At 44.1% G+C, this 27759-nt stretch overlaps 1 protein-coding gene across 1 annotated transcript in view; it reads left to right on the forward strand.

The window, feature by feature from the left end:
• Window positions 1-27759, forward strand: part of FARP1 (FERM, ARH/RhoGEF and pleckstrin domain protein 1) — a 300320-nt gene that overhangs the window by 55782 nt on the left and 216779 nt on the right. The window contains exon 2 of the mRNA XM_036249925.1: window positions 5073-5266. Within this exon, the coding sequence (XP_036105818.1) occupies window positions 5096-5266 (171 nt within the window). The 5' untranslated portion in view covers window positions 5073-5095. The remainder of the gene's footprint in view (window positions 1-5072; window positions 5267-27759) is intronic.

Raw genomic sequence — 27759 nt, forward strand, 5'->3', positions numbered from 1 at the left:
GTTTCTCATTCAAGACCACCTTGAGTGCTTCTGGAGATTTCCCACCACACTGAGTCCAGGGAAGCTCTTAGTGCTTATCTGCACATCTGTTCCCCTTGTTCCCAGAAAGCTAGTGCTGGGTGTGTTGCTAAGGATATTCTTCTGTCTGGGGAGTGTGGCTCTGCAGGCATGGGGAGCCTCTTAAAGCATTTTCCTTCTCCTCTGTCTGACCTTCCCTGCAGTTTGGCAACTTCTTGTCACATTTTATGGTTCAGAGTTGCAGATGTCTTTTGTGTGTGCCTTACTGCCTTTGGGTGACTTCCAAGAGGAAGTCATTAAGCCAGGATACTATGACAAGACAACTGTAGTTTTTTATCTTTTCTCCACCAGTTAAAAATTTTATTCTATTACTTTTTGTTGTAGTTACTATTTCCTTGTAACTAACTTTTTACATAGATCTGAAGAATAAAGTAGTTTCACAAACAGCCTTTTATTTTTAGGTCTGAAATAATCGTGTTAGTACAGTGTATCACAAGGAAAGAACTACTGATTTCCTTTACTCTGACTATTCCCTAAGGAAATCAGAGGTCCGAGGAATTCAGGGAGGTAAAATCAGAACAGAGCATGGCTTGATATTTATAAACAGGAGGCCTTTTGGTTTGTTAGGCTTGTTCACTGAGATGGCCGTGCTGCGTTACTGGACTCACCAGGTTTGCTATCAAGCATCCGTTGTGGTTACCCATTTATGACTTGCCAGCGTTCCTCAGATATTCCCTTGACATTCTTAGGATGCTCAACTGAGAACTCTTGGCTGGATTTATATTTGAATTAAACAGTATTTCCATGTACAGCAACAGTCTGCGTGCAAGTATGAAAACAAAAAGAAAGTGTGACATACTTTGTTTAAACGTTAACATCCAGAAGTAGAAATAATATAGGCATGAAGTCATTGGAAGACTAAAGAAAAAGGAAGTTAAGTATCTGTGAATCACTAACTCAGTTTGATTTTTATAGGCCAAGAAGCTAACAGTGACAATATACAGGGGTGGGCAAAAGTAGGTTAATAATAATAATAATAATAGATAATACAATAATCAATAATACAAGAATAAACTGTTTTGTGTGTTCATCACTGTAAACCTATTTTTGCCCACCCTGTGTATTCATCTGGAGACCCTGGGCCAGGAGAGTCAGGATTTAATTTAGGGGTTGAGGGGCCTTGCTCTTTGCTTGGGTAGGACAAGGAGAAAAATACATTTGTAGTGAGTGAGGGGCCTTAGGCACCTTTGAGACGGGGTCACATGGGAGAAGAGGCCCTTCCATCAGCTCTGTGGATGGAAGTCAGAGCCACAGTCGGGCCCACGCCTCTGTGACTCAGAGCAGTCGGAGACCAAGTGGCCAGGCCCAGCATCAGCGTCTGAGGGCAGAGCCTGTTCATTCTGATGGTGTGCAGGGCAGAGAAGGCAGGAATAGAGGCAGGCTGCTCGGAGAGGCAGGGAGAAGTCAACACCAAAAGGAAGGAGAAGTACAAAGAAGAGGCTGGGAATGGGGGCGGCAACTGGCTTGATGAGATAGTTTTCTCTGGTGGTTGCATTTATTTTTAATCATGAGACAACAAAGAGAAAACATAGGAACGTAGTTTGTCCTGGTTTGTGGAGATTATTTTAAACACAACTGATTTAATAATTAATTAAATGTATACCGCTCAGATTTGATTCATGGAGTGAATATTGATGATCTCTCTTTCAGTTTGTTATAGGACACTGTGCTAGGCATTATAGATGAACAAGGTCTAGTCGCATCTCTCGACACTGATAGAGTGAATTAAACAAAGCACAGATCACCCAACCAAACAGAATTAGAAAGTACTTATGTAGCAGTCTTGTGAAATCACAGGTCATTCAAAAAAGAAGGAGTAATTCTTAGAAAGGCTGGTCCTTAACTAGCATCGCCTTGTCATAGAACTGCAGTCTTACAGGATCACATGAGAACGAATAATAATCTCCTACAGGCTGTGGTGGAAAGTTGGTAGGGAAAGCGTGTGTGTGGAAGAAATAAGTAAATACTGGCTCCTAGGTGCCAATCAGACCCTTTTCCTGCCCGATCAAAGGATGTGTCATTTTCATCCTGGGTGGTGTGAGTCAGCGCCCCAAGTGGTTTGAGGTTACGCTGTTGTTTCTGACCTGCTGACCTCAGGGCCACCCCTCCAGGTCGTGGTGTGAAATGTTAGAGGTTTTGCTGAGAGGAAGGGAGGTGTTCTCATATGGAGTTTGATGGGGAAACTTCTGGAACTTGACTCTTAAGGAGAAGGAAGAGCATGAGTTGGGCGAGAAGAACCTACAAAATAGGACCACAAACTGGATGGTTTTTCTGAAGAAAAGAGCTGAAGGGAGACTCATTTTCAAATGTGCAAGGAACACAGCACTTCATTCTGTACTTCACACCACAGTGACCCCTTGAGGGTCATCCATGGCTTTCTTTGCCACTGAGTGTCACTGGGTCATTGCCCCTTTCTCGTCTTTTGCAGTGACCCTTGTATGGGTTTGCTAGAGCTGCCATAACAAAGTGCCACAAATTGGGTGTCTTAACCAAATTTATTTTCCCACTGTTCTGGAGGCTAGATGTGTCAGGTCAAGGTGTCAGCAGGTTGGTTTCTCCCGAGGCCTCTGCTGGGCTTGCAGGGAGCTGCTGTCTCGCTGTGTCCTCACATGGCCTGTCCTCTGTGTTCGCGTATCCCTGGTGTGTCTACAAATGTCCTTTTCTTAAAAGGAAAACAGTCATTTGGATTATAGCCCATCTTCATGGCCTTATTTTAACTTACCTCTTTTAAGAACCTTTCTTCAAAAACAGTCACATTCTGACATACTGGGAGTTAGGGCATCAACATAAATTTAGGGATGGGGGAACGCAGGTCAACAAGTAACAGACCTCATGGCTGGGGGAAAACAGTCATTTGGATTATAGCCCATCTTCATGGCCTTATTTTAACTTACCTCTTTTAAGAACCTTTCTTCAAAAACAGTCACATTCTGACATACTGGGAGTTAGGGCATCAACATAAATTTAGGGATGGGGGAACGCAGGTTAACAAGTAACAGACCTCATGGCTGGGCATGTTGGTTATTTCTGCTTTTTTGTTTCTGCCCCCCTCACTGGCCTTCACTTGTACAGGATGGATTCTGTATCCATAGTTCACATCCAGCCCCCCCCCCCCCCGCCACAGCCTATACTGTGTGTCCTTATGTAACCCTAAACTGTCCCCAAACTCACCCCCCCCAACTTCCTTTCCTCTGATTTAAAACTTTCTGATCTTATTATACTTTTATGTCCTCTCAGTAGCTAACCAATTATAACATCAGGGTAATTGTTCCACAGAAGTGGCTTTTACACAGTTACCTTTTTATTTCTATCACTGCTGTCTGAGTTATCCCCAAAGCACAAATTGTTGCAGTAGCTTTGTAACTGGACACCCCAGCCCCTGCCATCCCATCTCTCTTTTGGCACTCCATAGTATATATTATTTTCAGATTCATTTTTCTAAAGTTTTACTCTGTTATTATTCTTGTCCCTGGGCTCCCTACCACCTACGGCGTCAAGACCACATTTCTCAACTCGGCATTTGAGGTTCTTTATAGTCCGATTCCAACCTATTTTCCAAAAGCATCTTTAACTCCCCGGCATTCATTCTCACTCTTCTTCCTGTATGGCATGTTAAACCTGCCCCACAGCTTTGTTGCTGCTGTTGACATTCCTGGCATGCCTTCTCCTTGTGTATTTCTGTGTTCTTTCAAGTGTTACCGAACCTCTGAGACGACACTGAATTGAATCTCTACCTTCTCTATGAGGGAAGCCCTCCCTTCCCTTAAAAAAACACACACTTCACCTCACATTGAAATCTCATTTCTCTGGGCTCTGTGACACTTAAGATATTGGTCATAGTAAAGATGTACTGGTCCAGTCATCAAGCAGCCATCATTGAACTTCACTCTGTGTCAGGCATTGTACCTGGGTAGGTGCTGAGGTCCCAAGAATGTTCAATATTTGGTTTCTGCTTCAGGGTTCTGATGTCATGGGGGAAGTAAACAGGCACTGCAGACAGAACTGACCGGGAACTGATCGCCGTGCTGAAGCTTGGCAGGGTCGTGAGCAAGAGCAGCAGCAGCACCTGCGCAGGTGTCAGGGATGGACATTCGAACTGAACTTTAAAGTGATGATAGAAACTACCAGGTGGAGAACGAGTGCAAAGCATTCAGCCAGAGAGAACAGCTACACATGTGAAGACCTGGAGCCAGACAGCCATGGGGAGTGGGGAGTGGGGAGTGGAGTGTGGGGAGTGAGGTGTGGAGAGTGGGGTGTGGGGGATAGGGAGTGGGGTGTATCATGAGAGAAGAGCGGACAGTTTGGAAAGGAAAGATGATTTTGTTTTGTTTTTAGGAAAATAACTCTTGATACTATAATATGTACTTGGGAAAGGGGGTACAGCTTGGGAGGTAGGAAAAAATGAATTCAGGAGGTAATTGTCATAGAAACAAGCAGAAGAAATCACGAGAAAAGACCCTACATTATTATATCACCTGTGTTTGTGTGCCACAATGTATGTTTTATCTATTTATCTTTGTAATATAGTATTCAGTATGTTAGCGTGTCCGTAAAAGGTAATTAATGGATGCTAATGATATGGCTTAAGCACTGTTCATTATCTTCCCACCAGACTCAGAATGTATAAAAAATAGTGCCTAGCTCATTGTAGAACTGAATAAAGTTTTGAACACAACTGAACCAGTGGTGCGAATAATGAATAAAGAGCTGACTGTAAAACAAGGAAAGGATAAAATATGTAAAAATATGCGAAAGAATAAAACACGCACCACTATTTGCATCCCTTGAGTGGCTGAAGGTGACCTTGTTAGTAAAGGGACTGGAGCCTCTCACTGTGTGGTGCCTGTGCAGACAGTGGAGAGCCCGGTGTGGTTTGGGGAAACTCCCACCGTGAAGGGCAGAAGACAGGTGTTACTTAGGTGGTTTACATGAGTGAGTCTCCTCTCTGATTGATTCTCTCTCTCTCTCTCTCTCTCTCTCACTGCTTCCTGCAGATATTCCATAATCTGCTCTCATCATGGGAGAAATAGAACAGAGGCCAACTCCAGGATCGCGACTGGGGGCCCCAGAGAATTCGGGGATCAGTACCTTGGAACATGGACAGAAGCCACCCCCAACGCCTTCAGGAAAACTCATGTCCATCAAAATCCAAATGCTGGATGACACCCAGGAGGCATTTGAAGTTCCAGTAAGTTGGGGGTGTATCTGTGAACTCAAGTGTGTGGGAAGCCTTCAGCATGGGGAGGTTCATCTCATTCCCATGTTTCAGGGACATGAGGTGGCAGGAAGAAGGTGTGTGTATTCTGCACCTCCCTCCCCCTCCCTTCCCCCCAGCATGCTCCTCTGACCTGTTCTGGTTCTTAGCTGTCTGATTTTTAGATTTATGTGTGAACCGTCTATATAATGATGTCAGTGGCACATCACTTGAATGTGATTGATTTTTCCATATACAAATATATATATATATATATGTGTATGTATATACATATGTATTATATATATTTGAATAGGAGAGAATTGTGGTCTTGTTGCTGGATCTCTATTTAATTTGCTTATTACAGGCAGTTTCTCTGTGTGTGTGCACGCCACTGCTCTAAGGTACTGGCAAGAAAATTTCTGAGAAACCATGGAAGCCCTTATGGTGTTTTCATGTCAGAAGAGCAGTTGACGCCCATGCTTGTGGGTGAGGAGTGGGGAGTAGCCCACAGGGGGGCAGCGCTGGAAGGAAAGAGGCCCACCCCCCAGGGGCGGAGCTAAGGAGTGTCTGGGAGCTGGGCTGGGAAGAAGGAGCAGGCAAATCTTGGCCTCTTCCAGCATTGGGAGCCCCACACCCCCATGGTTCTGCTGTTTTCCTCAGAGTCCCGGCCCCGCTTCCCCTGCCCTCCCTCATCCTCCCCAACCTCCTCCATAAATAGAGCTCCTGCTAGGAGGGACCCACCACCAGTTATGTACAGCTGGAGGGCTCCTCGTTCCCAGGCGGGGGGAGTGAGATGTGTGTGGCCAGCTCCCCAGAACTCTCTCCACTTTCCTCAAGAATCATCATCCCATACACGGATTAGAGTCCATAACATTCTTAGCACACTTTGGATCTCATTTCCCATGTTCTCGGGTACCAAGCACTACCTCTCACATTGTGGGGGAAGACAATAGCTCTTGAATTCCTAACAGCCAACTTATAAACTGACTTTGGGAACATAACCTGTTTTTAAAGTGGAGCCGATCCTCCTATTATTCTCATTGGCTAGAGTGACTGAAATTTAAGTCGGCATTAACGTCTGTAACCCATCATTTAATCATTTAAGTGATATGATTCAGTAAATTATATTCATTTCAAAGAATATTGTCCAGAGAGTGTGAATTATCATTGTCTCAGGGAAAGATAAGCCTCAGAATAGCTATGTGTAAAACCACCAATTTATTGCACATTGCAAACAACCTTTGTGTTTTTCCAATTTTCTTGTTTTGAAATTCATATCTCGCTAGGCCTTGGGAACATCTTCGTCTTTTGGTGAATAAAGCTGTTGCTAATCTGCTGAAATTGTAAAAATAAATTGAGGAGCGCATCTGCTAGCCTGTTAGAATTAGGCCTTTTCGAAAGTATGGTCCGCCCCCTCTCCCCCCACTGCAGTTTTTTTTCTCTGCATTGCCAGACTGGTTTGGTGAGGTATTTAGTTTCAGTGTTTCAGTATTTCCTATTTGGTACTGTTAAGGACTTCTGAGCCCAAGTCTCTAGCAACACATTCTATTAAATGGTGTTCCTGTATTGGGTTTGGACGTGGGAGCTATCGAATGCTGCTGTTGTGTGCACGGACCACAGGAAGCACTGTACTGTATTCAGGTGCAGTTCTTTCGTTTCCCTAAACCAAAGAATGTCAAGACTCTGTTCTTAGCTTCTGCTTAGGAACTATATAGGAGTTCTCTGCCTAATAGGAATAAAAATATGTTTCCATCTCTTAAAGTTATATATTACTTGGCAATTTCTGATGTCTGTGCATTGTATTTGTAGCTCCTCTGCCTGGAGGGGACCTTTCTTATGCTCCCCACCCCCTGCCCATAAACTCCTATGCACTCTTTTTTTTTTTTTTTTTTAATCCTCACCCGAGGATATTTTTCCATTTTTTTTTTTTTTTTTTGTACAGATAGAGTGGGAGGGAGAGAGAGGAAGGGAGAGAGAGAGAGAAACATCGACGTGAAGGGACACATCGAGTGGCTGCCACCGCACGACCAACCAGGGCCGGGGACAAACTGCAACCGAGGTACATGCCCTTAGCGGGAACCGAACCCGGGTCTCTCCGGACTGCAGGCAGACGCTCTAACCGCTGAGCCAAACTGGCCAGGGCTCCTATGCACTCTTAAAGGCCCTACAATTTTACCCAGATGCCAACTCTTTGAGGCAGTGGCTGGGGCTTTTGCTTCCCTCTTTTAGACCTGTTTGCTCATACCACCTACTAGTGTGGAATCTGACTGTCTGGGTTCAAATATCAGCTTCTCCTATTAACTTACTGATCACCTTGAACAAGGCACTTAACTTCTTTGTGTCTTAATTTTTCACCTGTAAAGTGAGGCTGATAAACTCTACCTCATTTTATGAGAATTAAAAAAAGTTGATACAAGTAAAGTTTTTAGAACAAGTCTTGGCACATACTGTGAGCTTGATACTAGAATGCTAAGTGGTATTGACGTCCATTTGCCACCTCACTGTTGGCTTCTTGGGGCAGGGACCTTGTCCCGTCCCTGGCACTTAGCTCAGCACCTGGCATGTAGTAGGTGCTCATTAATGTTTCGGACTGAATGTTGAAATGAGCTTACTTTATAAGTAGAATTAATGTTAGTTTTTCATATGCCTCATCCATTCATGTTTTATTTTTATTTTTCTAGTTTGGTTGGAATGTTCCTTCTGAACCGTTGGGCAACAGATGTTTTCTATAAGTGTTGGTAGAGAAAGGCAGATATCAGCATTTTTATTGACTAAGCTGATTCTAAATTGCTACCTTGTGCTCTTTTAAGAACTGAAACAGCCAGGCCTTGGTGCAGCTGGAAGGCATCAGGCTGGCCAGGGTGACTCAGACACTGTGCTCAGGATTGGGGAAGAGTGACACAGGATTGCAAGAAACCCAGCTCCCCATAAGTGGTTTAAAACTTTGCTCCAAAACTTGACACTGTGCATTCATCAATGCCAGGTGCCCCTGGAGCCGTCCCCTCACCCACACGTGGTCCCTCCTTTGATGGAGTGCCCAAGAGAAGGAATGCTCCTTGCTCACTCACATTTGCCACACAGATGAGCAGGGCACACGGCCACAGGTCATCACAGTGTTCCTTTGGGAACGTCCTTCTCTGAACCATTTTTTGCCCTTGGGGATTGAATTTCCTGACCTTTTCTTATTTTGTAGAGTATGAATCTAGGCAAAGTCATCATTGTACATGCAAATTCCCTAAACATTTCCTGGCACAGATAACCAAATACTCTTCAAGATTGCCTCCATTGCTATTTATAGCCTTTAAAAAAAAAAGCATTTAAGAGTTTAATCGTTTCAAAGACCTCAGCAGTGAGCGTCAGCCTTTTTCACTCTGTAGCTAGTTTTACCACTGCCTTTGCTCTTGAACTTGGGCAATAGTCTTTTTAGGTATTTCCTCTGCAGAGTTGAAAGTTCAAAAACAATACTTACAGTGAATGCTTTCCCGGCGTTTTATCATCTTTAAGTGGCAAAAGCTGTGCAAATAAGCCTCACCCTGTGGTTTATGATATATGTAGCTTCCTCTTCCAACCAGAGGTAGTAAAACCAACTGACTCTGGAGTATCTGAAAGGGTTAATGACGCCCCTCCTCTCCCCACCATTATCATCACCCCTTCAGGTTCCTGAGAAGGTTTTATTTGTCTTGTCCTCATGACCCCGCTGGTAAACAAACACGCTTTCTACTGATGTTTTTAGGATGAAGCAGATGGTTTCTTCTCCAAGTGTTTATTCAGTTTGTGTGTTTTCATTAGCAAGGTCACTCTGGGAAGAGCCGAGAAGAGTAGAGGAAATAAAACCAAGCCATCTTTTGCTTCTCTCGAGCAGCCCGGGGGGGAATGGTTGGGGAAGATGCTCATGGGTGACGAGGAGGCTCCTAGTCCCTGTTGAAGCAATAGCAGGAGTGGCCTGAGCGGGCAGGTGGAAAGTGATGTGGCCTTCAGGAAGCCGCAGTGCAGTGTTAATTGTGGCAGAAAGGACTCAACGTCAACCATCACCGCCCGTCATTATCTCCGCCCTTTTCCTGGGTGCTTTACCTCCTGCATGAGCATTTCATGCCAGAAAATTATTTTCTTTGTTTACCTGCTAATTTTTAGCTTCCTGCAGGTAGACTGTGAGTTCTTTGGGGAGCAAGCCCTCTTCTGTTCTTGTTTACCATTGGATACTATACCTGAGCAGTGCCTGGACCCAGCAGATAGCTGATACCTGTGACCGACCGTACCTATGTTTAGTCATTTAACTCGCACGTGTTATGAGAAGTGGTTGGTGCTGCCTTCTCATCAAGATGAAGAGCGTTCAGTCACTTCCTCAGGCGTGCAGAGTTAAGGCAGGACTGGGATTGGAGCCCAGCCCTCATGACCACAACACTGTCTGCCTCCCCAGCACTCAGCAGCCCCCTCATTAGATCCGTGGGCTTCCACTGCCCTCCCCAGTGCGTCTTCATATGTGCCTCCAACAGCTCCCAACGGGAAGGTCACCACATCCTCCCCTTCGTGCTGCTCCAGGTCCTGCCCCATTCTAAACACCACACATCCTTCGCTTCTAACGACCAAAATCCCACCAACTGTCCAGGCCTCCCCCAACCCCCACTCTTGCTGGGGGCTGGCCACCTTTCTCTTCTACAGTACTTAGTGTCTGTACCTCTAATTAGACTTTGAGTCACGGTCCCTAATCTTGCTTCTCTCCCTAATGAGTTCCTTTATATCCCTGTTGAGACTTTGTTCATCTGCAAAATGAGATGTTTGGTCCAGATGACAGTCAAGGTTTCTTTTCTCCTTTTGCTTTTTTTTTTGGAAGTTGGAACCCTGGGTTGACATCTTTGATGAACTATGTAACCTTTCGTGACTGGATTTATTAATTCCTCAGGTAGATGGTAAACTGAGCAGAGGAATTTTTTTTTAACCCTCACCTGAGGATATTTTTCTATTTATCTTCAGACAGAGTGGGAGGGAGGGAGAGAGAGAAAAACATCAATGTGAGAGAGACACATTGACTGGTTGCCTCCTGCATGACCCCAACCAGGGCCGGGGACTGAACTGCAACCAAGGTATGTGCCCTTGACTGGAATCGAACCCTCAGCTCATTGGTCCCTGGGCCAACGCTCCAACTGCTGAGCCAGTTGAGCCAGGGCAGAGAAAAGGGATTTTTAAAATTAATAACTCCTCCATCTTCCAAAGCCTGGTCAGACACAGTAGTCACTGTGTATCTGGTAAGTGCTAAAAAGTATATGTGGATGAATCAGCATGCTATGATTTATATGTGATATGCTACTTACGGGACATCAGGAAATGTCAAAATAACGTGTGTGTGTGTTGGGGGCAGCCAAGGGAGGACGGGTAACTTACATAAACCTTATTGAACTAAATTGGACCGAACTATATTCCACTTGACAATGGGAGAAAGTCTTTCTCTTTCTCTTGTTCCCAAAGAGGTGGGATGCACATTTAACTACAGGTCGTGGGGAAACCATGTCTTCCTTTCTTCCTGGTTCTGCTTCTCACTCCCCTGGAATCACCAGTCCCTGGTGTGGGCTTGTTCCTCCACTTGACCTGATTACAGTGATGTTAGAAGGCAGGTATGAGTTCCAGCGCTACTTTATTTATTATTATTTTTTAAACTAAATTTATTGGAATAACATTGGTGAATAACTAAGTTTCAGGTGTAAAATTCTATAATACAGCTTCTGTATGTTGCATTGTGTGCTCACCACCCAAAGTCTATGAAATGCACCCATGAGGAGACGTGATGGGTGCAAGGAGCTGATGGTACGGCACGCCGGCGAGGCCTAAGTAAAAGGTAATTGGCCATTTAAAATGCCCAGAGCTGGATTAATTGCCTCTTAAGCAGCTACAGCTTAAACCAGAATGAGGAGAAGGAATTTCACAAGTTCACTCAGCTTTTTAAAAATAAGTCAGTGTTTTCTTGCTCCTTATCAGTGTTGCTTTTGGCTCCTTTTATTAGTCAAGTTTCTGAAACAGTATTTATGTCCACTCTGCTTTGCATAGTCCTCTCTGTGTTTAACTTGAATGATGAATGGTGCTGTCTGGGTCTGGCCTCATGAGGATAAATTTAAAGGCTATTTTAATAGATTAAAACTTTTTTCATAAATCATTTCAGCTCAGTGCTGTTAGCCTTCCTTTCTAACTCCTTAGAAGCACAGCGGAGAGTTTAAATGTTGGCCCAGCATGCTCGTGTGTGCCCCTTTCAACTTGAGACACTGGTGATCAAAGTCGGTTCTGGAGCTCCGAAATGGTGGCAGGAATTCTTCAACAGCTGTTTGCTATTTTCTCCCTGAAAAAAAGAACCACTCAGTGAAACCTAATAAATAAAAAGAATACACTGTAATTGAGAAGGTCTGCATCTGATACTGAGGTGGCCAACATCCTGAGAGAACGTAGGGAGTCCGAGAAGCTGCTTTTTTCCTCCTGTCTTTTAAATGGGGATACATTTTCTTTAATTGCAAAAAAACAACGAGGTGAAAGGGGCAAGTGTAGGACCTTGGATCCTGGCTTCATTGCTTATTAGCTGCATGGCTCTGGATGAGTAGATAAACCTTTCCCAACCTATTTCCTCGTCTCTGAAGGGACTTCCTACTTCATGTTGCTGAGGTGAAACTCAGACGTAACCCCTTCTGTGCAAACACTTTGCGGAGTTCTGGGAACATGTTAAGTTCTCATAAAAATTAGATCTTTTTCCCTCTCTTTCCTTCTAAGCTTTAGGCTCATTATTGTTCTTTGACAGAATGGAGACCCTGATTTCCTTGTGGAGCTGCTGGGTAGGCACAATGGAAAGGAGAGAGCATGTGAAACACTTTAAAATGAAACATTAAATACTTGTGTCGTGTGGGGTAGTTCTCCTCCCCTCCCCCCAGCTTTTTGTATCGTCTCTAATTAGACTTGAGCTTTCTTTGGAAGGGGATTTGTTACCTAAAACAGATGTACCCCAGGTGGCTTTCGGTGGGCTAAAAGAATGAAGTGACGCTTAGACAGCGGCGATGAATTCTCAATTTCTGAGAAGTCCATTTACTTTAAGAAATATATCTATCTGCAGCTTCTCTGAGCTTTAGTTAGGTTAGCTTTTGAATTTAAGGGGTGTTCTTCTAGCTTAAAATTTTTATGTGCGTTTTTGTTTTGCTGAGTTCTTGGTTTCTTTGTATATGGGCCCAAAGCGTCTCCATTTTTCTTAGAGCAAGAATTTTTTTAGGACAACCTTGCATCCATCTAGCACAGACTGGACGTCGGCTTTCAAGACCCTCGGGGGCAGCTCTTCAGGGTGTTGGGCTCTGTGGGCCCAGTTGAAGGGAACGCTGTGCTGGCTAGACACACTGTGTAAATGTCAATGTGAAACATATTGACATAAAATCAGACTGATTTTTACATTATTAGCTTTTTTAGTGATTGTTTTCTGTCATCTGGAATATTTGAATTGGGCATCATGGGATTGTCTGTAACTAAAATAATAGTGTAAAAGAGTGATTCTAAAAGTCTTGAGTACTTTACAACTGTGAGAGTTTTGTAGGTTTATCTCTCCTCATTTATACAAACAGGAAGTTCGCCTGGATACCCACAGTGGAATTCTATGGCTCTGGTGTTATTTGTATGGAATGTGATCTTGGAAACATGATATGAGTTCCACAAATATTTATGGACACACGAGGCAAGGTGCTGCTGGTGATAAGAAAATGAATAAAAATAATGGCCACCCTTTTAAAAATCCCTTGCTGTGTGCCAGACCTTGTGCCAAGTCTGCATACGTTATCTCATTGATGGCTGATCAGTGGTCCTGCTTAAAGGGCACGGGAGGCACCTGGCTCCTTGTCCTAGAGCTGGGGACAAGGAGCCAGGTGCCGGCCTAGCACCTCCCCACACTTACACGCTGCTTTCCTGGCACCATTACATGGTCCTGGGCCATGAGGACCCATTAGAGAGGATAACCCAGCATGTCAGTCATCTGTTCCCCAAGGCTCTCTTAAGTGGGTATGAAATTGAACAGGGCTGAGTTTGTGGGAGGGAAACCTAGCAAATAGAGGGCTTGCAGTGTCCTCTGAGCATGGCGGAGACTGATAAGGGCCTCAGACAGAACGCCAGGAGCTGGCAGACACGAGAAATGGAGGAGGTAGAACTGATAGGGCTCTGCCCCGGTGGGAAGGGAGCACCCAGAGGCTGGGAGACATTGGCAGTCCTTAGGTTGACAGTCTGAGGAACACTCTGCTGTCACAGAAGACTTAGGAACTCAGTTGGCACAGGCCTTTCTATGACAACTGTTGTACTAGAAATAATGTCTTCCTTCAGTTGACAGGAAAGGAGCATTGCTAATGTTGCTAATAAAAGGCATTGCCTTATTTTAATCACAGAGGAGAATCTGTGGCTCTGTAAATGAACCTCCGAGATTCGTAGTGATTATGTAAATTGTACAAACTGGAAGTATCAAATGGAGGCTGATTGCTTGGTTTCCATTCATATTATAAAAATTATATTTACTCTTTGCATTTCAATTTCCTTGTCATCTAGAAGCTACTCAGTTCCACTTGCCACACCGAACTGAAGGCCAGGCTGGCAAAACATTTAAGTCCCGCATCTTCAACAGACTGTCAAAATCATCGCAAAGGATAGGGGGGATTGCTTTCATTAGCTTGTTGTTTAATTTTGATATAATTTACTTATGAAGGAACTATAAAGTGCATTTGGCTATTATGTAACCTTCCAGTGGTCATTCGTCCAGATGTGTTTCTGTCAGCAGTTGGAACTCAGATGCTCATTTACCTCGGACCTAGACATCGGACTGAATGCCTCACACATTGAAAAGCAAGACCAAAGAGCATTGGTTATTAGGGTATCACAGCAGTATCCTTTTCATGGTTAAAATCTGTGTTAGTTTCCTAGCGCTGCCCTAACAAAGCACCACAGACTTAAACAACAGAGATTTATCCTCTTAAAGTTTTGGAGGCGCGAAGTCCAAGATCAGGGTGCTGGCAGGTTCGGTTTCTTCTGAGGGAGAATCTGTGCCGCACCTCTGTCCTACCTTCTGGTGGTTTGCTGGCAGTCTCTGATATTCCTGGGCTAGTAGACTCAGTGCCCCCATCTCTGCCTTCCTCCTGACATGGTGTTCCCCCAAGGTGGTGTCTCCTAATTTCCCCTTTTCATAGGGACACCAGTGCTGTGGAATTTGGGCTCACCCTAACGACCTCATTTTAACTGGATTACTTCTGTAAAGACCCTATTTCCAAATAAGGTCACATTCTGAAGTCCTGGAGGTTAGAACTTCAACGGACAAATTTGGGGACCCAAGTTCAACCCCCGACAAAAGCATATTTAACATTGTAAAAAACGAACAACTATTTTACCCTGAGCCTCAAGAAGGATTTCCCTCAACACACAGCTCTTTAAAATAAAATAGTTTATTCTTTGTTCTCACTACAAATTTTATAGAAAGATTTCCTTTTTTTTTTTTTTTAATTTCATACTCAGTCACCTTACTAAATTCTTTTTAAAATCTTTATTGTTGAATGTATTACAGATGTTCCTCATTTTCCCCCTATTGACCATGTCCTCCCCATTCCCGCCCCCCTCCTGCCTTTTCCCACGCTGTTGTCTGTGTCCATGGGTTACATATAAGTTTTTGGTTTATTTCTTCCCACCCCCCAACCTCCTTTTCTTTGAGGTTTGTCAGTCTAGCAACCAATTTGTACTTTTTAATCCCTTCACCTTCTTCACCCGTTCCCCTAACCCCCCTCCCAACTGGCAACCAACAAAATGTTCTCTGTATCTATGAGAATGTTTCTGTTCTGCCTGTTCATTTTGTTTGTAGATTCAATGGCATTCATTGCCATTTTGTATGTTCATATATTTTATCTTTTTCTTCAAAAAGACCCTTCAACGTTTCATATAATAACGGTTTGGTGGTGATGAACTCCTTAACTCTTTCTTGTCTGGGAAACTCTTTATATGGCCATCGATTCTAAATGATGGCTTTGCAGGATAGAGTAATCTTGGTTGTAGGTTCTTGCTTTTCATCACTCTGAATATTTCTTGCCACTCCCTTCTGGCCTGCAAAGTTTCTTTTGAGAAATTAGCTGACAGTCTTATGGGAACTCCCTTGTAGGTAATTATCTGCTTTTCTCTTGCTGCTTTTAAGATTCTCTCTTTGTCTTGAACCTTTTGCATTTTGATGATGATGTGCCTTGGTGTGGGCCTCTTGGGGTTCATTTTGTTTGGGACTCTCTGTGCTTCCTGGACTTGTATGTCTGTTTTCTTCACCAACTTAGGAAAGTTTTCTGCCATTATTGTTTCAAATAGGTTTTTGATTTCTTGTTCTCTCTCTTCTCCTTCCAGCACCCCAAGATACGAATGTTGGCACGCTTGAGGTTGTCCCAGAGGCTCCTTACACTCTCCTCATTTTTTTGGATTCATTTTCTTTTTGCTGTTCTGATTGGGTGTTTTTTGCTTCCTTAGATTCCAACTCGATGGTTTGCTTCTTGGATTTACCTACTCTACTATTGAATCTGTGTAAATTATTCTTTATTTTAGTTAGTGCCTCCTTCATTTCTGACTGTGCATCCTTCATTTCTGACTGGTCCTTTTTTATGCTCTTGAGGCCCTCACTAAGTTCGCTGAGGCCCTCACTAAGTTCATTGAGCATCCTTATAAGCAGTATTTTGAACTCAGCATCTGTTAGGTTGCTTATTTCCATTTCGCCTAGTTCTTTTCTTGGGGTTTTGTTCTGTTCTTTCATTTGGGACCTGTTTCTTTGTCTCCTCATTTTGGCTGCTTCCCTTTGTTTGTTTCAGTGTACAGTGATACCTCGGTTCTCGAACGCCTCGGATTTCGACCAAATCGGTATTCGACCAGGAGATTCGAGAAACTTTTGTCTTGGAATCCGAACAAATATTTGGAACTCGAACTTCCGAGATGAGCCGAGTTGAGCCGAATGGCGTTCATTCGGCCCAGCGCGCCTTGCTTGCGTCATCAGTGTGAGTGCAGAGAGAGAGTCACGCTTTGTGGAGAGAGTCACGCTTTACACTGAATTTAACCCTTAGACATACTGTACACTTTTATTTCTTGTTGAGACTTATGTTTTTCTACATATTATATACAAATTAGGCCAGTAAATAGGCATTTTCTGGGGCTTGGAACGAATTAATCCAGTTTCCATTATTTCCTTTTGGGTTTCATTGCTTCGGTTCTCGAACAATTTGGTTCTCGACCGTCCTCCTGGAACGAATTATGTTCGAGAACCAAGGTATCACTGTGTTACTTAACAAGAGGTATGGGGCTAGCTGAAACCAGGTGTTGCTTGTTTGAAAGAATTTAGGAAGCCCTGGCCAGTTTGGCTCAGTGGTTGAGCATCGGCCTGTGGACCAGAGAGTCCCAGTTCGGTTCCCGCAGCCTTGATGTGGCTGCTGCTTTAATTCCGTAGTTGTAGGACTTCCATTTGGTTCAATTTCAGGCAGTTCTGAATGATGGTTGTTCTGTAGTTGTAATTTTGATGTGGTTGTGGGAGGACGTGATACCGTGTTTTACCTACACCGCTATCTTAACTGGAAGTCTCCAAAAGGTTTCCTTTTTAATATTTTTGGGAAAAAATTAGTTAAGGCTCATTGTGTGTAAGACTCTGATAGATAACTTAAAACATCCCTTAATTCCAAATTCTCAGTATGTAGAACACAGAAGAAAGATATAAAGGGCACGTATGACCGACTGACCTTGGGGACAGGGGACACTCAATGGGATAGAGGTCCAGTAATTAGTATTTAGTGACATTTTAGTGAAAGCTCACGCCCCGGTGGTTTTCTGAGTCCTAACTGGTCTGCCTCTGTAGCTTTTTTAAAAAATCATCATCCGAGGACATTTTTGCATTTATCTTCAGATAGAGGAGGAGGGAGAGAGAGAGAGAGAGAAACATCGATATGAGAGAGACACATTGACTCGTTGCCACCCACACGACCCCAACCGGGGCCGGGGACAAACTGCAACCGAGGTGCGTGCCCTTAGCGGGAACCGAACCTGGGATTCTCTGGTTCACGGGCCGACGCTCTAACCGCTGAACCAAACTGGCCAGGGCTGCCTCTGTGTCTTGTCCCTCCCATTACATCTGTCCTGAGCCTCATGGTGACCTCAGCCCTCGTCTCCCAGGCACCCGGCCCGCATTGATCCCGGGCGCTCTGTTCAGATCTCGGTGATTTAGCATTCAGGATACTCATCTTCGCCAGCACCTCAGATCCTCCCTTGCCACACTGCCACTCTGGCAGCGGCCACAGCTTCTTCGTCCCAGCTGCCACATCTAGGCAGTTCAGAGCTGCTGGAAAAGTCACCCTGCTGCAGAGGTCGTTGCCACTGTAAGTTTGCACACTCAGCTCTCACCTGGTCCTCAGAGCATCCTGGCTGCTGCAGACAGTGCCCTTGGCCCGCTTTCCTGTGTCCCACAGCGGCTGTTGCAGACCTTCTGGACCTTGCAGGTCCTCCGACTCCTGCGACCCCACCTGTCAGATTCACGGCAAGAAAACGACACCCTCAAAAGGTTTCACATGGGAATGCGCAATGACAGGACAGTTCGCAGAAGCGTGGGCAGGAGGAGTTCAGGAAAGCGGTAAGGGGCCAGGAAGCAGCAGTGGGAAGCTGTTACCACCCTGGGTCCTGAAGGGGCAAGCAGAGGATTGGCTCCCGAGGCGGTCATGCTGTCGCCATGTGCGAGGGGCCAGCCAGCAGGAGCCAGGGTCGCCGAGGGCCAGGAGGGAGCCACACGAGGGTGGGCCGTGAGCAACCCACTCTCTCTTCCTGACCACCCATGAGTGTCTCCCATTGCTGGTCCCCACCAGAGCCCACAGGGGAGCCGAGGGGGGCCACCTGCAGAGGCCAGACAGCCAGGGCCCCTTCTCTCTCAGGAGCTGACCAAGACTCCTTCCTCACAGACAAAGTTGAGGCCTCCCGGCATGGGCTCCATCAAGGTCGTACCTCTAAAACTTAAGCCTGTCTCCCTCCTGTCCTTCATTCCTGTCCCTGCGGTCTCGGGTGATAAGTTCCCCTTCACACCCACTGACCCGCCACCCTTCCTCCCAGCCCCTGCAGGGCATTCTTCACTCACAGGCACCAGATCCTATTATTCATGTGTAAGTTCTGGGATTCATGGACATGCTTCTATTTGTACACAGCTTTAGCAGTAGAATCCCAGTGATGAAGAAAGTAAACCCCACAGCAGATACTGACTGTATATGTGAGGTGAAACCAAACGTAGGAATTACTGTTAGCCATCTTATCAGCCTGCTTTAATCATAATTTTTATAAGTACCAAGATGACTTTTTATTAGAGCTGGAATGGCTGGTTTCATAATACACTGCGGAGAAGGACTTTCTCTGCGTTAATTGGGTTTCAGTTGTGTTTAATAGCTCATTGCATCCAGATAGGTTTCACCGGGATGACAGGAGTTCTGTGTGCTGACCTTGTGACGACGCACCAGTGCAGTCTCCTGCTGTGATGTTGCGCTCTCACCCATTATTCACATTTAAAGAGGAGCCCTGGCCGGTTTGGATCAGCAGTTAGAGCGTCGGCCCGCAGTCCTGAGAGACGGGGGTTCGGCTCCCGCTCAGAGCACGTACCTCTGTTGCAGTTTGTCCACGTCCTGGTTGGGGTTGTGTGGGTGGCGACCAGTCAATGTGTCCCTTTCACGTCGATGTTTCTCTCTCTCTCCCTCCCACCCTATCTGAACAAAAAATGGAAAAATGTCCTTGGGTGAGGATTAAAAAACAACAACAACAAAAAAACAAAATAAAGAGAAAACCCTTCATTCCACGCAAGGTCTTCGGGTTTCCTGACTTTCATAACCCCTAATGAAAAAGAGAGTCTTCTTTCTCCCTCCTACCTTTCTGTTCCAAGGACAGTTTTCCCAAGGTAGGTTTTCCCCTTAGTACCCACTGCTGCCTTGCTTCTGTTCTGAAGCTCCTGACAAGTACGTGGGTCTTAGAAAATAAAGGCCTGATTTCCTCCAGAAAACTGGTTCCACAGAACCTGAGACACGGCCAGCAGCCTTCTGGCCCCCTGCCAACCCAGGCATGGCTTTGCCTCCAAACTTATTTTTGCCCTCTGCCTGGCTCTAAAAATGCTTGACTAAGGTTCCTGGGGTGTTGGTTTTGTTTTCTGGTCATTGTTTGTTGGAACATGAGGTACTAGACTAAAACAAGCCCTTTTTCTCTGTGTCCTGTACCTCCATGAGTCCCCGGGGTGGTCAGTATGTTTGTAAGTCCTACAAGCAACACTGTCTGCTGTAGCATCAAGGGGACACTTCACTTGCAGTGTTTCCCCTTGCTTCATGATGCAATTTGACATTTGTGGAAATACAGATATTTGTTTGCTAAGGCTTCTGTAACAAGTACCACGGTTAGGGCAGCGTAAAGAACAGAAATCTGTTGTCCCACAGTCTGAGGGCCGAAAGTCTGAGATCAAGGTGTCAGCAGGGTTGGGTCTGTCTGAGGCTGTGAGGGAGAATCTGCTCCAGGCCTCTCCCCAGCTTCTGGTGGTTTGCTGGCGATTTCTGGTGCTCTGGCTTGTGATGTACCTCTGCCAATCTCTGCCTTCATCTGCACGTGACATTCTCGCTGTCTCCCAGTTTCTTCCTTTCATAAGGCCACTGTCATATTGGTTAAGAAACCCCACCCAATGACCCCATCTTAATTTGATCATCTGCAAAGACTCTACTTCCAAGTGAGTTCTCTGGGGATGGCCTTAGGTCTTCAACATATGAATTTTGGGGAGACAATTCAGTCTAAACACAAAGCAACTTTTACTGTTTGGCTTCTTTTTGAAACATCATTTGAGAAATGGATGGGCCTTTTGCCGCTGTGACTTGTAGCTCTGCAGCCTCGGTATCCAGTCTTCTGCTCTGGTTTCTTTGGAGCACCGTGTAGAATGGGACATTTCCCCAGTAAGTGGCAGAAACCTTTAGTTCCCCGAACTCTCTTAAATCACACATATGCATAATTAAAATGAGACCTGTAGAATGGACAAAGTAGATGAGAAATCTTGCCTGTTTCAATCAAATGAACTGTAGGAGTAGGTTGGTTTTGAGTAATTTCCCTTCCTCCCCCAGAATTTTTCAGTGATTCAGTAACAGGACAGTCACTGTGTAGTTCCGCCTCACATCATCCTGTTGCGTTTCTAACGTCATTCACTCTGATTCTGGCAAATATCCATTCCTTTGATGTATTAGTCCAGGTTGAAAAAAATTTGCCTTCATTGTTATTCCAGAATTCTCTCAGTCTTCAAACAGTTATGCCAAAGAACATCATTAATCATTACAGAAACGCAAATTAAAGCCACAATAAGGTATCATTTCCCATCCATTAGGTTGTCAAAAACAATATAACAAGTGTTAGTGAAGCTGTAGAGAAATTGAAACCCTTGTGCCCCATTGATGGGAATGTAAAATAGCGGCCCCTATGGAAAATATTATGGCTGTTCCTCAAAAAATTAAACATAGAATTACTAGCCGATCCCGCAGTCTCACTTCTGAGCATATATCCAAAATCATTAAAAACAGGATCTTGAAGAGAGATTTGTACATCTGTGTTCATTATAGCTTTATTTACAATAAACAGGAGGTGGAAGCCACCCAAATATGTGTCAAGGATGAATGGATAACATGTGGTATGCATACTTTGGAGTATTACTCAGTCTTAAAAGGAAGACAACTCTGACGCATGCTGCAACATGGATGAACCTTGAGAACATGATGTTAAGTGAAATAATCCAGTTACAAGAAGACAAATACTATATGAATCCATTTACATGAGGTACCAAGAGTAGTCAAATTCATAGAGACAGAAAGTAGAATGGTGGTGATTTCTAGGGGCGTGGTGGTGGTGGTGGGAATGGAGAGTTGTTTTTTAAATTTTTATTTATTTATTTTAATTTTTTTTCCATCACCATTTATTCCTCCTATAGCCTCTTCCACTGACACCCCCCTGCAAATCACCACACTGTTGTCCATGAGTTCTCCCTCTTTTTTGCTCAATCCCTTCACTCTCATAAACACCCCCCATCAAAGTTATCTACCTACTCTCTATGAGTTTGTTTCTATTTTGCTTATTAGTGAAGTTTGTTCATTAAATTCCACATATGAGTGAAATCATATGATACTTGTCTTTCTCTGACTGGCTTATTTCATTTAGCATAATGTCCTCCAGGTCCATCCATGCTGTCCTAAAGGGTAAAAATGTCTTTCTATTTACAGCTGAATAGTATTCCATTGTGTGAATGTACCACAGCTGTTTTATCCAGTCATCTACTGATGGACACTTTAGTTTCAGTTTTGCAAGATGAAAAATTTCTGGAGATCTATCTGAATGTACTTAACACTACTGAACTGTACACTTAAAAATGGTTAGGATGGGAGATTTTATGTTAGGTGTGTTTTTTAACCGCAGATTTTTTTTTTTTTTTTTTAGAGAGAGAGAAAAACATTGATGTGAGAGAGAGAGAGACATTGATTGGTTGCCACCCACATGACCCCAACCGGGGCTGGGGACAAACTGCAACCGAGGCACATGCCCCTAGTGGGAACCGAACCCGGGTTTCTCCAGTCTGCGGGCCGACGCTCTAACTGCTAAACCAAATCGGCCGGGGCTAACCACAATTTAAAACAAGAAATTGGAAACTGGTTAAAATAGCCACAGCTGATTTCATTTCTCGAGGAAAATAGTCTAGACCTTCATTTGCACTGCGCTGTACTTCAAAGTTCAGTCCTGACAGTGTTCCAGGCATGTATGGGGCTTGTGGGAATACACCCACCTTTTGGTAAATGACTTGGAGGAGGGAAAAAAAAACTCATTTACATGAACTAAAATACGATGTCACAAGCATTGTGACACTATAGATGACTGGTGAAGATGCTTTGAAGACATCCAAGGTAACATTTAAATTTCATTAGCATGCAGGGCATTATCGGGTGTTTATTGCCTGTTTCTGTATCATTAGTTAACATTTTTATGGCTCTTGTCTCCCAGAGAGATATTCAGTCCTTTAAAGCTGGGACTGGGTTCTTTATGACCTCCAGAGCTGCTGGTGTGTGTCTTACACATACCAGAAGTACATAGTTTATAGACTTCTTTGGTCATTGATCTACTCATGGGACCTTTAGCAAATCACTTTAATTCTAAGGATCAATTCACCTCCAGTCGCATTATTTGCTTAGTTTTAGGCTAATGATTGCGGACACTTTGCAAAGATAATTTCAAGATAAGTTATCAAAGGTATCATGCATTTACTTATGTATTTATTTATTTTATCCTCACCTAAGGACATTTTTTTTTTTTTTTTTTTTTGCATTTATCTTCAGATAGAGCAGGAGGGAGAGAGGGAGAAAGAGAGAGAGGGGAACATCGACATGAGAGAGACACATCAAGTGGTCGCCATCCAAATGACCCCAACCGGGGCTGGGAACAAACTGCAACCGAGGTACATGCCCTTAGCGGAAACCGAACCCGGGACTCTCTGGTCTGTGAGCCGACAACGCTCTAACTGCTAAGCCAAACCGGCCAGGGCGCATTTTTTATTTTCTAGCAATTTCTATGTGACTTGACTGATACAGATTGCTAAAACTTCAGAAACTGAATCTTTTAATATTGTATGAAATATACCTTCCAGTAAGCAAGACAAGTGGTATCTTCCTGCTGCACTTGGCGCGCAGATCTGTAATTAAATATTGTTTTTCAGTAACGTATGACATTCCCAGCAGAGAGCTGCCAAGACACACCATTTGGACCTTGCTCTAATTAATTCCCGACAAATTATACATTTTCTATTCTTTGTCCTACCCACAGTTTCTCCTCTTTTGCAAAGTCTCATCTGACAGTGAAGATGAAACAAGTCAAATGGTATTTATTCTGTTGCAGCAAAATTAAAAAAAAAACAAAAACCCATACTTAAGAATTTTTTGCATGCAATTTTAAATTTGTGTCCCGAAAGGATAGTATTTGGATAGGTTTTTCCATTATGAAATCCTTTCTATTTCTATTTTACCCACCACTTGAGTCCTTTGAATAACAATGTAAAATATTATTAACTTATGGTGGCAATGGGACCTGTAGCATAATCTCAGAAGTATTGTTTCTTAGGGGATAAGGCCACACACAGCCCAGCATTAATAGAAGCTAATAGGGAGATGTCAGCAACACGAGTGGAAAGCTGTGGGACTTGCAGAATCTCCCCTGAGTTACTAGACTTCATTTATCTCTAGAGAAATACATAAAAAAGAAAAAGTAGAGTGAGTATATAATTTTTTTTTTTTAATTCTCACCCCAGGGAAATTTTTTCTTTGCTTTAAAAAATTTTTTTTCTTTTTATTGATTTTTTTTTTAGAGAGAGGGGAAGGGAGAGGGAGAGAGAAACATCGATGAGCGAGAACATCGATTGGCTGCCTCCTGCATGCCCCACACTGGGGATCTGGCCCACAATCCAGGCATGTGCCCTGACCGGGAATCTGACCAGTGACCTCTTGATACAGGGGTTGATGCTCAGCCACTGAGCCACACCAGCTGGACCCATTGCTTTTTAAAAGAGAGAGTGGAAGGGAGGGAAGGAGGGAGAGAAAGAGAGAGAGAGACAGAAACATCGAAATGAGGGAGACACATTGATTGGTTGCCTCTCGAACAACCTGACTGGGGGGGATTGAACCTGAAACCCAGGTATGTGCCCTTGACCAGAATCAAACCTGTGACCCCTTGGTCCATGGGCTGATGTTTTAACCACTGAGAAAAACTGTCCAGGGTTGAATATATAATTTTTTGTGTGTGTTTTAGATTTATTCAGGGAAAAAAAGCATTATTTAAAATTCAAGTTGTGATGGTATATTGACATTTCTTAACAGGTTGCATGATGGTTGCTGGTCATCATGCCCAAGAGCCAGGGAGTCATGGGATAAATGAGTCGTTGCTTTATACTTGCCTTGGAGAATTTGATATGTGCCTCCCTAGTTTGTGTGTGTGTGTGTGTGTGTGTGTGTGTGTGTGTGATATTAATTGATTGATTGAGTAGTATTGAAAAAAATTATCATTGTCCATGAAGCTGTCATAGTAGCTCATGTTAATAATTAATTGTTAACATGATTACTTTGAGCATTAGAGGTTTTGGTATCTTTGAACAGCTTATGAGATTTAGTGAGAACCAAAGAAACATCTAGCCTTTAAAAAAATTAACCTTAGCCCTGGCCAGTTTCGCTCAGTGGTTAGAACATCCGCCTGTGGTCCAGAGACACCCGGGTTCGGTTCCTGCTAAGGGCATGTACCGCAGTTGCGGTTTGTACCCGGCCCTGGTTGGGTCGTGTAGGAGGCACCCACTCCATGTGTCCCTTTCACATCGATGTTTCTCTCTCTCTTTCTCTCTTCCTCTCCCTCCCTCCCACTCTATCTGAACAAAAAATGGAAAAATGTCCTCAGGTGAGGATAAAAAAAAAATTAACCTTAAAACCTTTTGAGTCCCTTAATAATACCCTTAAAACAATCTGTGTTCATTGTAGGAAATTGGGAAAAATGCATAAAACTTAAAGAAAAAAGCCCCCATTATCCAACCAGACAAAAGTATTGATATTTTATTCTATTTCCATACAGTTGTTATATATATTTTCTCAATCAAGAGTCTATGAGTTGTGCTCGGCCGGTGTGGTTCAGTGGTTGAGCATCAACCCATGCACCAAGAGGTCGCCCGTCGGAGTCCCTGTCAGGGCATATGCCCAGGTTGTGGGCCCAGTCTCCAGTGGGGGGCATGTGGGAGGCAGCCGATCGATGTTCTCTCTCATTGATTTTCTATCTCTTTTTCCCTCTCTCTTCCTCTCTCTCTAAAAATCAATAAAGAAAAAAAAAAAGAAAAAATGTCTTCGAGTTATAAAGCAACAGAAAATGGTTCTGGCTAATGTAAGTAAAGAAGGGACTCGTTGAAACATCACTGGGACAGCTTACCATGGCCAGATAGCATAGCCTGCAGTTACTGTGAGCCAGGAAGCCCCAGCCCATTTGTCTTTTAGAATATCTTTTTATAAAACCAGCACATATTGTACATATTAGCTGTTCCTCATTTTATCCACCTTGGGAAACATACCGTTGTTGATCCATGAGGGGATCTCAGAGAGGAAGAATCTAGGAATATAGGCAGTACACAGAGAAATTGCCGCTAGCTTGTCCACAGCCCTGTGATTACAGGGAATGGTTTAGATGGGCTTGAGGAGCAAGGATAACTCCAAAATTTCCGGGGCCGAGCTGGTGTTTGGACGGAAGATACAGAATAAATTCTTAAGACCTGGGCAAGGGAAGGATGGAAGAGTGACACCCTGGACAACTTATTGTGAGCCAGGGAGCACAGCAGAGGCAGTGAAGCGGTTATAGGGCAACACACAGGTTTTCCCACTTAGAAGCTGTTTTGGAATCCATTTCTGTTGCAGTCTTAGGACTCATAAAGGGACCGGAGTATTTTTCTCTTTCTTGTAGAGAGTAAAATATCCTCTTTAAAATTTGCCTTTTTTTGCCCTGGCCGATTTGGCTCAGCGGTAGAGCGTCAGCCCGCAGACCAATGGGTTTCAGGTTCGGTTCCGGCCAAGGGCCTGTACCTCGGTTTCAGTTTACCCTTTACCCGGTCCTGGTCGGGGTCATGCGGGAGTCAACCAGTCAATGTGCCCCTTTCACATCGATGTTTCTCTCTCTCTCCCTTTCTCTCCCTCCCACTCTATCTGCAGATAAATAGAAAAATATCCTCAGGTGAGGATTAAAAACAAAAGGGTAAAAAAAAAAAAAAGTAAAATTTGCCTTTTCACTTTGTTTTTTTGTTTAATGAGTTTTTGGAGCTTTATTATTTTTCCTTTACATAGGTTCCCTTTCCCGTTTAAGTCTTCCTTGTTGTAAACCACCGTTTGGTATGCAGCAACTGCACGATTCTTTTACTGTTGCTTTGGAGAGCTGCTAGGGTTTGTAGGGAAAGTTGTTTATCAGAATTAGTGTTCAGGTTTCCATGCTCTGGATTCTTCCATGTGGCATTAATGTGCCTAAGTAGGAAGGCAGGTAAGGACTGTGGACTCACAAACTACATTTCTGCTGAGTGCAGTGCTTGGAAACTTTATAGAGGGAATGGTGTTTTTGATAGTATGGTCTGATTTTCCCCAGAAAAAAAGCCCAATTAGTTTTCCTATCTACAGAAGATCAAGTGCGGACCCCACGAAGGCCTTTCGGGGTGCTGTCATTTAGGAGGCCTCTGTCTGCAGCTGTGCATGCCCCCCTGGGCCTGATGCTGCAGGTTTTGTGGTGCTAAATGAGCAGTGTTGCCATGGTTTCAACTCCCTTTTCTTACAAGGTAAAGATAGCTGGAGGGCACTGGTGAAGCACCTCATTCAGCCCATCTTTTTGTTTATACAGAGTTTTTTGTTGAAATAAAAGAATTGGTTAAGGAGGGGGTGGTGTTAATAACATCCTCTTCCTCTCCGGAGTTCAGAACCAGCTGAGGAGGCCCTGTCCACCGCCAATCACAACGTCGGCCCTAAGACTGATACACGCTAGATTTCCGTGCTGGCCAGTGGTGCTGATAGCTGTGCCCTGGGTGAGACAGACTGGCCACCCAGTGTCTGGCGTACAGACGGGGCAAGCACGGGCGCCCCGAGGTGAGACCTGTCCAGATGACACACTGTGCCGGTAGGCAGGACTAACCCGAAAGGGGAAAGGTCTGAGTAGGAAGACCTAGAGCCTCCCTCCAAATTCATCCAACAGAGAGATAAAAATCCACTCCAGGGAAGGAGCAGGGGTGCGGGAAAGGCCAGGAGGGTTCCCCAAAAGGGAACCATGGTTAGTAAATTATGCTTACATGCTATTACAAGTACTGTAGAAGGATTCTGTATATGTGAAGATGTTTAGCTTCTTGGGGGAAACTGAAAGGCCCTGACACTCACTCCACTCACTACTCAGTTCAGTGAGGAAGTTTTGAATTCCTAAGCAACATTTTTTGCTTCCTTTCAAACTTCAGAGACTGTGGTTGAGGAATGACAGTGTTTTCTGACTTCTTATAGCATTCTATATGAATCATTTGGTGTCTCTGGCTAGGGCTCAGATCTCAGATGTTACTTACATTTTTCTTCTCAAATGGAAGTGCCCTGACTCTCTCGGGAAGGTGCTGTCAGTCCTACAAGGACTCTTCTCGTGTGCATGTCCTTTTCAAGTCAGAAAGTGGAAGGAGCGAGAAAGCGATCTCACATCTTCACGTGGTGGGAGTAAATACGTCTACATCTGACTCTGAGGATTTCTTCCCTAATCAGGAAAAAGTTGGCGTTTGCAACCAAGGTGTCACTGTACCAATTTTCACTTTCTTCCGGCAAGACTAGCATCAGCATCTTGGCTGAGTCCTGCACTTTTATACCCTGTGTAGGTCAACTCTTTCTTAAAGGTGACTCGCCTCTGCGTGATGATGTCTCTCAACAGTCTGGAGTGTT

The sequence above is a fragment of the Molossus molossus genome, unplaced genomic scaffold (assembly GCF_014108415.1).
Source record: "Molossus molossus isolate mMolMol1 unplaced genomic scaffold, mMolMol1.p scaffold_m16_p_9, whole genome shotgun sequence".
NCBI classification, from domain to species: domain Eukaryota; kingdom Metazoa; phylum Chordata; class Mammalia; order Chiroptera; family Molossidae; genus Molossus; species Molossus molossus.